Source organism: Salmo salar, chromosome 05, assembly GCF_965601325.2.
Source record: "Salmo salar chromosome 05, fSalSal1, whole genome shotgun sequence".
NCBI classification, from domain to species: domain Eukaryota; kingdom Metazoa; phylum Chordata; class Actinopteri; order Salmoniformes; family Salmonidae; genus Salmo; species Salmo salar.
In genome coordinates this window covers 83435966-83447372 of record NC_138295.1, presented here as the reverse complement: position 1 = coordinate 83447372, position 11407 = coordinate 83435966, and the positions used below count along the sequence as shown (strand labels likewise).

Genomic DNA, 11407 nt, shown 5'->3' with positions numbered 1-11407 from the left:
ACATAAAAATAACTTTTGAGGTTAAATTCCAATGTACCTTATAAAAAATACAAGTTCAATGGATTTCCATGCATTTTCAACTCTATGCCTACTGATGGTTTTGTCACTAAGGAATGTGTAAAAATGTTGCGTAAGTATAGTGAATGTGCCCCCTCTGGTATTGTCACGTGCACTCTAGCCAACAGCTTGCAGATACAGTGCGGGTATAGTCTACATGATGAGATTATTATGGACAAAAGCGCAAGATTATTTGTATTTGTCAAATGTCAAGCATCGATCATCATGTCACCAGAATAAGACCCTCCATCAACCTGTGCACTTTCACCACCCTGTCAAGTTCATAATAACTTATTTCATCTGTAGCCTAATAAACTGCATGCTGCCAATGATGTCATTACATTTTTCATCCAACATGTAGGCTTCTTTACTCGCATTACAAATGTTGGATGGAAACCTGGTTAATGTCAAGCCATTTTGAGGATGCTGGAATTCTATTTTGGATGAAGGTGCGCATAGCTACAGGAGACTTTTGAAGTAGCCTTATCAGACTAAAACATTGTGGCTGGTGTTTATGCCACATACTGTATAAAAGGTAATATGTTTTAAAAGTTCAACTATGAATATTTAGGCGATATTGAAGCATTAGGTTCTAGGTGCCCGAGGAATATGACCCCTCTGGAGGAGGCAGAGCACGTGTTAAGCTGAATATCTGGGCCTGCCGGGAGTATGTGGCCACATTATTATAGGACAATTTGGGAGAATGATAATCTAAAACAGACAACACATTCAGTCTCAGAAGGAAAAATACAGCCAGACTGGCCTGCTACCGTGCCTTTCTACAACTTATAAACTGTCGAGAGTAGACCCACAACTGATCCAAATGGAATGAAACATTCATATCACAGGGCTTTTGCGCATTATTCAAATTACATTTTCACTGCAGCCTAGAGTAGAATTTTTTACTCTACTTGTAAACAATAATGACATTTTTTCATTGCATTGTGGTGTTGTACTGTACTATAATCTAGGTAAGATAACTCTGTTGTCCCTAAACAAGATCAATAGGGGAGGTTTTTGAGCTGCATGTTTCATGTCTTCACTGTTCTTTCATGTGTAATGATGCACATGGCCTGTCCGCTGCCTATCAGCTATTCCTATTTGCTCTTGTGGAGTCATATTGAACATTGTTGCAGTTGAATGCTTCTATATGTGGTATTATTGCTAGTTAGCCTATTGCAGATCTGGACAAACATCCACCTACCACTATTGCCACTATGAATGGTGTACAGACAGCAGGAAACACATTAGACTGGTAAACTCTAAAAATAAAAGGCTCCTGGAGTATCCTTTAGGGGTTCTTCAAATTGAAACTGTCGGGGAACCCCTATAAGTTCTTCAAATAACCCTTTAAAAGGGTTCTTCACAAAAAAACTTTAATGGATACTCAAAGAACCTTTCGAATAGACTTTGGGGGTTAATTGTTTAACTATCCCCCTCCCTTAATATTATTATTAATTATTATTATTAATAATAATACTCATAACAATATCAACAATATTTTAGTTGTCAGTGTTTATTATGATTTTTGTGGAAAAGCAGAATAAATAAATCTAAATATGAGGTAAACTCCCAGCAGAACCCCAAGTCCAATGGGTATATCCTCTGGCGTGTTGATGTTAATGTGTTGATGTTCTCCGAATCCATAGCCAGAATGGTTTTGCAGTGCATGGTGATCAAACAGGTTTCCTGTTATATTCATCAGAGGTGTAGAGAGGGTGAAGTCTATGAATCCCAAAAAATATTAATTATACAGATCAGTGGTTCCCAAACTTTTTATAGTCCCGTACCCCTTCAAACATTCAACCTCCAGCTGTGTACCCCCTCTAGCACCAGCGTCAACGCAATCTCAAATGTTGTTTTTTGCCATCATTGTAAGCCTGCCACACACACACTATACGATACATTCATTAAACTTAAGAATGAGTGTGAATTTTTGCCACAACCCGGCTCGTGGGAAGTGACAAAGCGCTCTTATAGGACCAGGGCAAAAATAATAATATAATAATAATGAATTATTTTGCTCTTTATTGAACCATCTTACTTATAAAAACGTAATTTGTTCATTGAAAATTGTGAATAACTCACCACAGGTTAATGACAAGCGTATGCTTGAAAGGATGCAAATAACTCTGCAATGTTGGGTTGTATGGGAGAGAGTCTCACTCTTAAATCATTTTCCACACACAGTCTGTGCCTGTATTTAGTTTGCATGAGGGCTGAGAATCCACTCTCACATAGGTATGTGGTTGCAACGTGGTCATCAGTGTCTTAACAGAGCTATTTGACAAGGCAGGATACTCTGAGTGCAGCCCAATCCAGAAATCTGGCAGTGGCTTCTGATTAAATTCAATTTTCACAGAACCGCCTGTTGCAATTTTGATAAGGCTCTCTTGTTCAGATATCGGTAAGTCGACTGGAGGCAGAGCATGAAAGGGATAACGAATCCAGTTGTTTGTGTCATCCGCTTCGGGAAAGTACCTGTGTAATTGCGCAACCAGCTCACTCAGGTGCTTCGCTATATCACATTTGACATTCTCCTTAAGCTTGAGTTCATTTGCACACAAAAAAATCATACAATGATGGAAAGACCTGTGTGTTGTCCTTGTTAATGCAGACAGAGAAGAGCTCACACTTCTTAATCATAGCCTCAATTTTGTCCCGGACATTGAATATAGTTGCGGAGAGTCCCTGTAATCCTAGATTCAGATCATTCAGGCGAGAAAAAACATCACCCAGATAGGCCAGTCGTGTGAGAAACTCGTCATCATGCAAGCGGTCAGACAAGTGAAAATTATGGTCAGTAATGAAAACTTTAAGCTTGTCTCTCAATTAAAAAAAAAACATGTCAATACTTTTCCCCTTGATAACCAGCGCTCTTCTGTATGTTGTAAAAGCGTTACATGGTCGCTGCCCATATCATTGCATAGTGAGGAAATACACGAGAGTTCAGGGGCCTTGCTTTAACAAAGTTAACCATTTTCACTGTAGTGTCCAAAACGTCTTTCAAGCTGTAAGGCATTCCCTTGGCAACAAGTGTACCCAAGTGGCATTGGGAGCAACTGTTTGCATGTGCGTTAACACTCCACTATGTCTCCCTGTCATAGCTTTTGCGCCATCAGTACATAAACCAACATGAGTAGCAGCTACGTTTGGCTACATACAGACCGTTAGTGGAATTCCTGCGAGAGAATAACAGTTCATGTGATTGGATGTTAATTATTTGACTAGGTTACCTGTATTTGACATTGTGTTTAATTTTATTTGTGGCAGTGAAACCAGGCTACTCAGGCGAGGAAAAAAACCTCACCCAAATGTATAGCCCCGTTGGAAAATATAAATATACTGTTTTAAAATGAGAAGACATTTTTTTTTAAATTATTATTATTATTTATTTATTAAATGTGAATCACATTTTTATTTGGCGTACCACCGACGGCATTGTGCATACCCCTAGTTTGGGAATACCTGATACAGATGATTAACAAAACATGCACATGACAGTATTCATACCTTTTTGTGGTAAATGGGAATGAAAAAAAACTGTTTTGATAATGGTTTTCATACACATACCATGTTCATAATATAGAGACCTTTATATGGGATATTCATTGAAGACGTAAGGGAGGAGGATGGTAAATGTGATCTGCATAACATACCAATACCAATTGACATATCTTTGTATGCCTCCTCGTCTGTATACCTGCAGACACAGACACAAACATGAGCAGTTCAGTCATCTGCACCCTAAACAGCTAGCCTTCAACATATTCTTATAGCCTACATATTCTTACCTCTGTGTTGATTGATATCCATTGAATTGTGTCCATTTTCTGTTTTCGAAAGATTTCCACAAATATGAAAAGATAGATGGTATCATCATAAAACAATATCAATTTAGATCATACAATGAACAAGCTTACCTTAAATCTTAAAGCTGTTAATGTTGCGACAGTTCGTTTCTGGTAACAGAACAAAATAGTCAGCACATAGTGACTTCTGATTTAGCTGTACTTTAATTAATGCAAACACGTGCGTGGTATATGTGTGGTTCGTATATATACGGTCTCGCTGTTTTACCTCGCAGGGCAAAACAGAGAAGAGGACGTCACATTCTATTGTTCTCTCTTTTATACTCTGACAGAGATAGTTCCCGCTCAATGCTGGCCTGTCCGAGGGAGGAGGAGCGTGGTTTAAACTTGCTCCTCCTGTCGTCGGCGTGCAGGCTGATCCCAGTGTCGTGACGCACTTCCTGTTGCCGGTTGTAGTTCTTCTTGTCTTCAACAGTTGATTTACTCGTAGTTTATATACTTAATATTGTAGCATAGCTTCCCCGGTATATTATATAAGTTATGCATACAAATAGCCAGTTCAACCCTAACAAAGCTTACCTCAAAAAAATTTCAGTTAAGTGTCTGCACCTACTGTCCTTTCAAATTCAAATGTTTCAGTTGGGCAGTTAGGTTCCTGCAAAACCCCCCACCAACTAAGGAGGTTCCTGAACCCCACCTCATATGGGGTTCTTGGAAAAACCTTTTGGGGGCCATTTTCAGAGTCAAGAACCCTAAGGTTCTTCAAAGAACTTTGAGGATCTTAGAAGAACCCTTGTTGAACCCCTAATGTTTAGAGTGTAGACTATACTGACCTGTATAGCAAAAGTAAGCACACGGAAAACTGAAAAGCCTATATCACATAAGGGAAGTACCAAAACAACTTGATATAGGGCAGGCGCATGCAAGCAGATGAGGACATTTGGCTATATGGAAGACATTATATAGTAAAACCTACAAAAGTGTGAACGTTAACCAGGAAAGAAAACATACTAGCCTCCCCTGTGCCTGTCACGACTTCTGCCGAAGTCGATGCCCCTCCTTGCACGGGTGGTGCTCGGCGGTCGACGTCACCGGTCTTCTAGCCATCATTGATCAGTTTTTCATTTTCCATTGGTTTTGTCTTCCATCACACCTGTTTCCAAACCCATTAATTACTTGTGTATTTAACCCTCTGTTTCCCTTGTGTATCGGTGTGTGACGGGTATCCTTTACCCATTTTATTTTGTACTTTGGATTTGGAGTTTGTTTTTCATTAAATACTCCATATTAACCAACTTGGTTTCTCCTGCGCCTGACTTCCCTGCCACCTACATACACGAATATGACAGTGCAGAATAAACACTCTCCCCATAGCAACACAAAAAAGTTTAACAACCCTCTCCTATTTTGGACCACCAGTCCCTCCATTAAATTGCGATCTGTTCCTAACTTAATATAGCCCTCACCTTCATAGCTGGCAGCAGACCAACCAGTGTCGTCAGACTTGCCACTCCTCCACGGTTCTGTTCCACCACGCCACATTCTTACGTATACAGTCAATACGGAACTGTTGCCTGCTGCCCACTACAACTACAGTATCCATACAGTTATTGACAGTATCGCGTTTTGCAATCCCAACTTCCTCTTGCTCTCTCTGACAGTGTGATGTTTGGCAATACTGGGCATGTGTTATAGCTGCCTGCAAAGTAGGCTAGACGTCAAATTAATCTAGAGCTCTGAAGATTGGCGATATCATGGAAGAAACAGGGGCCCTTATCCGCAAAAGAAGAGCCACTATATCCACTGGAAAATGTGTTACTTTGAAACAAGTGAATGGGCGGTCAGCGGTTAATGAAAGTATTAACGGCCACGGTGACAGCGGCAACATTGTAACGAAGCGAAATGTGTCCGATTTGCCTTCTACCACGTCAAAAGAAAGGAAGAAAGGAAGAAATGTTCCTAGTGATAGACAGAGGTGAGGCATAAACTAACAAAACCCAGACGTGTCGTTACAGTGGGGTGAATTTATGCCAGGGAAAACAGATCGCGACTGTATGTATTACTGCACCCACTTGTGCAATCTTCCCTTATGAACACTTATAATGGGGTAGAATGAATTATGTACTTTTAATCATTTCGCATAGTCTATATGTCACCCATGCTGGTCCAATAGGCTATATGTCAAATTGCGGATAAAAAGGGGTACATTTAAAACATTAAAAACATTTTTTTTTTTACAAAACTCGAAGGGAAGTCGGTGGTGTGTTGCGGACGTCATTTGGGAAGTGTATTTCAGATCAGTTAACTATAGCTGTAGTACAGTACAGTAAATGAGTGTGCACGTATTCAAACTATCCCGTGTCTCTTCATGCCTCAGTTGCCACAGGTTGCAGGAGTCCCTGTTGAGCTCTGCCAGCGGTTACAGAAACTACAGAGGAGTCCTTAACTGGTGTGTTGTCATGCTGGTAAGTTTCCTTCTGCAACGTCATACTGAGAGTCTCAGTTAATTCTCCAGTCTGCTCAACAACACTCAGGTTAAGTGTAAACACTACAATCACTGGCCAGGTTTCCCTCTTAGGCTACATCTTAATACCTAATCATTTTTGGGGGGGGACTATGTTGTTCCATGTAGTGAATATGTTATACAATTCGTTTGTATGGGCTAATAGCAGTAAGGCTAAATTAAAATTATTCATCAAATAATTTAGTAAAAAATATCATTTTTGATACTTCAATGGGTCTTCAAATTCAAAATCAAATAGAAAAATGATCCTTGGTATGACCTTAAAACAATTCCTTATAGCTTAGTAGACCCCCAGTTCAGACAGGGCTTAGACTGTTTAGTGCCAAAAATAAGGGGTTATACATGTAAAAAAATATGTTCTATGTAGTGAATCTGTTATTAAATGCGTTTGTATGGGCAAATTGCAGTAAGGCAAAATAACATTTTCCATCAACTATTTTTTTTTTTTATATTTCAATGGGTCTTAAAATTCTAAATCAAATAGCAAAATGATCATTGGTACGACCTTCTTAAAACAATTCCATATGGCTTAGTAGAACACTACCCCCCCACCCACCCATCTTAGTCAGGGCTTAGACCAGGGTGTCTGTAGTGATGCCCTTAACGCATAGGGGCCCCCGAGTGGTGCAGCGGTCTAAGGCTAGAGGCGTCACTACAGACACCCTGGTTCGAATCCAGGCTATATCACAACCGGCCGGGATTGGGAGTCCCGTAGGGTAGGCGCACAATTGGCCCAGCGTCGTCCGGGTTTGGCCGGTGTAGGCCGTCATTGTAAATAAGAATTAGTTCTTAACTGACTTACCACCTACAAGAGGAGTCAATCAGAAAGCATCACTGTGCGGTGGTGGGTGTGTGCCTCCAGGTCTCACCAGAAGGCATATTCATCCCACGCTGGGCCTGAAACCACAGTGTTTAAAGACACCAGGCACTTATTCAGAACACCTCAACAGGATTATATATCTAGCCCGAGGCTACTCTGTGTTCCTGTTCTTTTAGTTTAGCAAGATTACAGTGAAAGTGAGACAACATCATATTTCTCATCATATTCTTTTGTCTTTTAATGATTTTGCTGCTAAAGGAGGTGATGTGGATTGAGGTGAGGCCAAGGTCATCCTGCTTTCATGTAATACTCTGATATTCTGTAAGATTCCTTTAAGCTTAACTTACAAGACACAGGATAGTAGAGGTACATTGCACTTGTGTCGCAGCACTTACTGTTGCTGGACTAGACTATTCTGTCCAATCCTAAAGTGGGACACGTAACGCTTAGCTATATAGTTAGCTAATCACTTTGTTAATAACCTTGTGTTTTGCTAATTCAGTTTGGCTTTGAAGTCAGTGTGTGAGAGGATGGGAAACAGCAGGACATTCCCATTCCTCTAGCTCTCAGTGAGTCTCAGTACAACCACATAAACCATTGTTTTACTCTTTAGAGAGAGATGTTGGAGTTCAAGGATGGTTTGATGATGCTAAGGGAAACATGGTGGTACTATTCCCTTAGAAAAACACACTGACATTTCCATGTGTAACTATTGTGGGGAAATATGGTATTGAGATTCTATCTAAAGTAATCATTCAGCAACAGCTAGTTCGTTGATCTGAATTCACGTCAAATCTAGAGCACCGCCAGCTTAGTCTCCCTTCATCAAAGCCGTGGAGAATAAATTCACATTTCTAAAACTGTTGATAATCCACTCTCTGAAACAAGATCATTTTGTCATCACAGTACTTTGTTCATTCTTTGAACTTCTTCTCAAATTCCCATTGAACGTGGAGAAATCTTTGTATTCCATAATAAGATATTACAATCCAAAATGAAACATTTTCAACAAGGGAGAAGAGAATCACAAGACAGACCTAAAAATCAAGAGGATGATTATCTTGACTTGCAAACACTTCATCTTTTAGCTGTCAAGATGAGTTCCACAAATAGTACTGTATTTGGTATTTTATTAGGATCTCCATTAGCTAGAGCCAAAGCTGCAGCTACCCTTCCTGTGGTCCACATAAAACATGACATTAATAGACCATTACAGCTGAAGGGCAGAACTACATAAAATCACAATACATAACATTAATAGACAGTTTAAAACAACAGTTTTTTAAATAATAGACAGGTACAGAACTACATACATTTTAAATAAGTATACACACTTTAATATTAGTATGCCTTAGCAATCATTGCAACATGTACTCATAATAACGGCTACACTGCAGTCATCCATTTGGTTACAGTTGCTTACTGTTACAATTGCAGGTCCTGATCCTAATCTCTCAGAACCAGTTGTTCTCTAAACACTAGCGAGAATCTCACAACGTTAGCAACCACCCGTGTCCTTGGTTCTTCCGTTTGACGCCAGTACTGTTCATAATAATGTGATTCATAGGCAAGTGCAACGAAAACGACAATGAAAATGCAACAATTCCTCCAGCTTCAACCACAGTTTTCACCCTAGCAACTGTGCCATTCAGCTCATAGCAATGAGCTACAGATGGAGTTTCCTCCCCACTAAGGCTTCAATTTAATCCTTCACCTCAGCAACCGAGTTGGAGATTTCTCCAGCTGAAGTTTCAATTGAATCCTTTGTTTTAGCTACCTATGTGGACTTTTTAGATGCCCATCACTGCACAATGTGCAATAAATTGAACAGAGTTATCATTATCTTCAGACGGGCTTCTCTGACGTCCTTCGCCCTGTCTAGTGCATAGAAATGAACTAAACCAAACTGCCCGTAAAGGGCTTACTGAGGTATAGTGTAACGTGTTACAGTCTACTGCCCTTAAAGGGTTTACTGAGGTATAGTGTAACCTGTTACAGTCTACTGCCCGTAAAGGGTTTACTGAGGTATAGTGTAACGTGTTACAGTCTACTGCCCTTAAAGGGCTTACTGAGGTATAGTGTAACGTGTTACAGTCTACTGCCCGTAAAGGGTTTACTGAGGTATAGTGTAATGTGTTACAGTCTACTGCCGTTAAAGGGTTTACTGAGGTATAGTGTAACGTGTTACAGTCTACTGCCCTTAAAGGGTTTACTGAGGTATAGTGTAACGTGTTACAGTCTACTGCCCGTAAAGGGTTTACTGAGGTATAGTGTAACCTGTTACAGTCTACTGCCCATAAAGGGTTTACTGAGGTATAGTGTAACGTGTTACAGTCTACTGCCCGTAAAGGGTTTACTGGGGTATAGTGTAACGTGTTACAGTCTACTGCCCGTAAAGGGTTTACTGAGGTATATTGTAACGTGGTACAGTCTACTGCCGTTAAAGGGTTTACTGAGGTATAGTGTAACGTGTTACAGTCCACTGCCCGTAAAGGGCTTACTGAGGTATAGTGTAATGTGTTACAGTCTACTGCCCGTAAAGGGTTTACTGAGGTATAGTGTAACCTGTTACAGTCTACTGCCCGTAAAGGGTTTACTGGGGTATAGTGTAACGTGTTACAGTCTACTGCCCGTAAAGGGTTTACTGAGGTATAGTGTAACGTGTTACAGTCTACTGCCCGTAAAGGGTTTACTGGGGTATAGTGTAACGTGTTACAGTCTACTGCCCATAAAGGGTTTACTGAGGTATAGTGTAACGTGTTACAGTCTACTGCCATTAAAGGGTTTACTGAGGTATAGTGTAACATGTTACAGTCTACTGCCCTTAAAGGGTTTACTGAGGTATAGTGTAATGTGTTACAGTCTACCGCTCATAAAGGGTTTACTGAGGTATAGTGTAACGTGGTACAGTCTACTGCCCTTAAAGGGTTTACTGAGGTATATTGCGTGGCCTTTGGACTTATTCATAAAATGAATAAAGTCCCCTTGATATGGAGTTTCCTCCAGTTCTCTTATGGAGTTTCCTCCGGTTCTCTTATGGAGTTTCCTCCAGTTCTCTTATGGAGTTTCCTCCGGTTCTCTAAGGGAATTTCCTCCAGTTCTCTTATGGAGTTTCCTCCAGTTCTCTTATGGAGTTTCCTCCAGTTCTCTTATGGAGTTTCCTCCAGTTCTCTTATGGAGTTTCCTCCGGTACTCTTATGGAGTTTCCTCCGGTACTCTTATGGAGTTTCCTCCGGTTCTCTTATGGAGTTTTCTCCAGTTTTCTTATGGAGTTTCCTCCGGTTCTCTAATGGACTTTCCTCCGGTTCTCTTATGGAGTTTTCTCCAGTTTTCTAATGGAGTTTCTTCGGTTCACTTATGGAGTTTCCTCCTGTTCTCTAATGGAGTTCCTCCGGTTCTCTATGGAGTTTCCTCCGGTTCTCTAATGGAGTTTCTTCCGGTTCTCTTATGGAGTTTCCTCCTGTTCTCTATGGGAGTTTCCTCCGGTTCTCTATTGGAGTTTCCTCCAGTTCTCTTATGGAGTTTCCTCAGGTTCTCTAATGGAGTTTCCTTCTGTTCTCTTATGGAGTTTTCTCCGGTTCTCTAATGGAGTTAGGTGCATCTACAGCGGAAAATAAATACTGCACCTTAGTACACATGCACTCACTCACACCTACACAGATATACATGTACAATCATCCACACACACCCTCATACATTCATGCTACACACACATCACAACTGCTGTTACCAGACTCTTTGTTACATCTGCCCCTGCCTACTTCTCATCCTGTGTCTCCCTAACCTGCCGCCACTCCCCCAGTGCCCTCTCCCTCTCTCGCTCTGTGTGGGTTTATCTGATTGTTGGAGTGGAGACAGATGTGCTGGAGTCAGAGCAGATCCCCACCAGCTGCAACCTGTTCCAAAATCAGAACTCTACAAATACTCAGCCCTGCCACTTCCACGCTGCCAGATTGTAGCATCTGCTCAGTCAGTCTGCATTTCAAGCCGTTTCTGCTCTCATCCTGTGTCTCCCTAACCTGCCGCCACTCCCCCAGTGCCCTCTCCCTCTCTCTCTCTGTGTGGGTTTATCTGATTGTTGGAGTGGAGACAGATGTGCTGGAGTCAGAGCAGATCCCCACCAGCTGCAACCTGTTCCAAAATCAGAACTCTACAAATACTCAGCCCTGCCACTTCCACGCTGCCAGATCGTAG

The 11407-nt window shown here is 41.0% G+C and overlaps 1 protein-coding gene across 1 annotated transcript in view; it reads left to right on the top strand.

Annotated features, from left to right (window-relative positions):
• Positions 1-5430: 5430 nt before the first annotated feature.
• The window catches only part of LOC106606100 (diacylglycerol O-acyltransferase 1), a 31773-nt gene continuing 25796 nt past the window's right edge, over positions 5431-11407 (top strand). The window contains exons 1-2 of the mRNA XM_082975755.1: positions 5431-5844; positions 6247-6334. Of these exons, the coding sequence (XP_082831881.1) occupies positions 5624-5844; positions 6247-6334 (309 nt within the window). The 5' untranslated portion in view covers positions 5431-5623. The remainder of the gene's footprint in view (positions 5845-6246; positions 6335-11407) is intronic.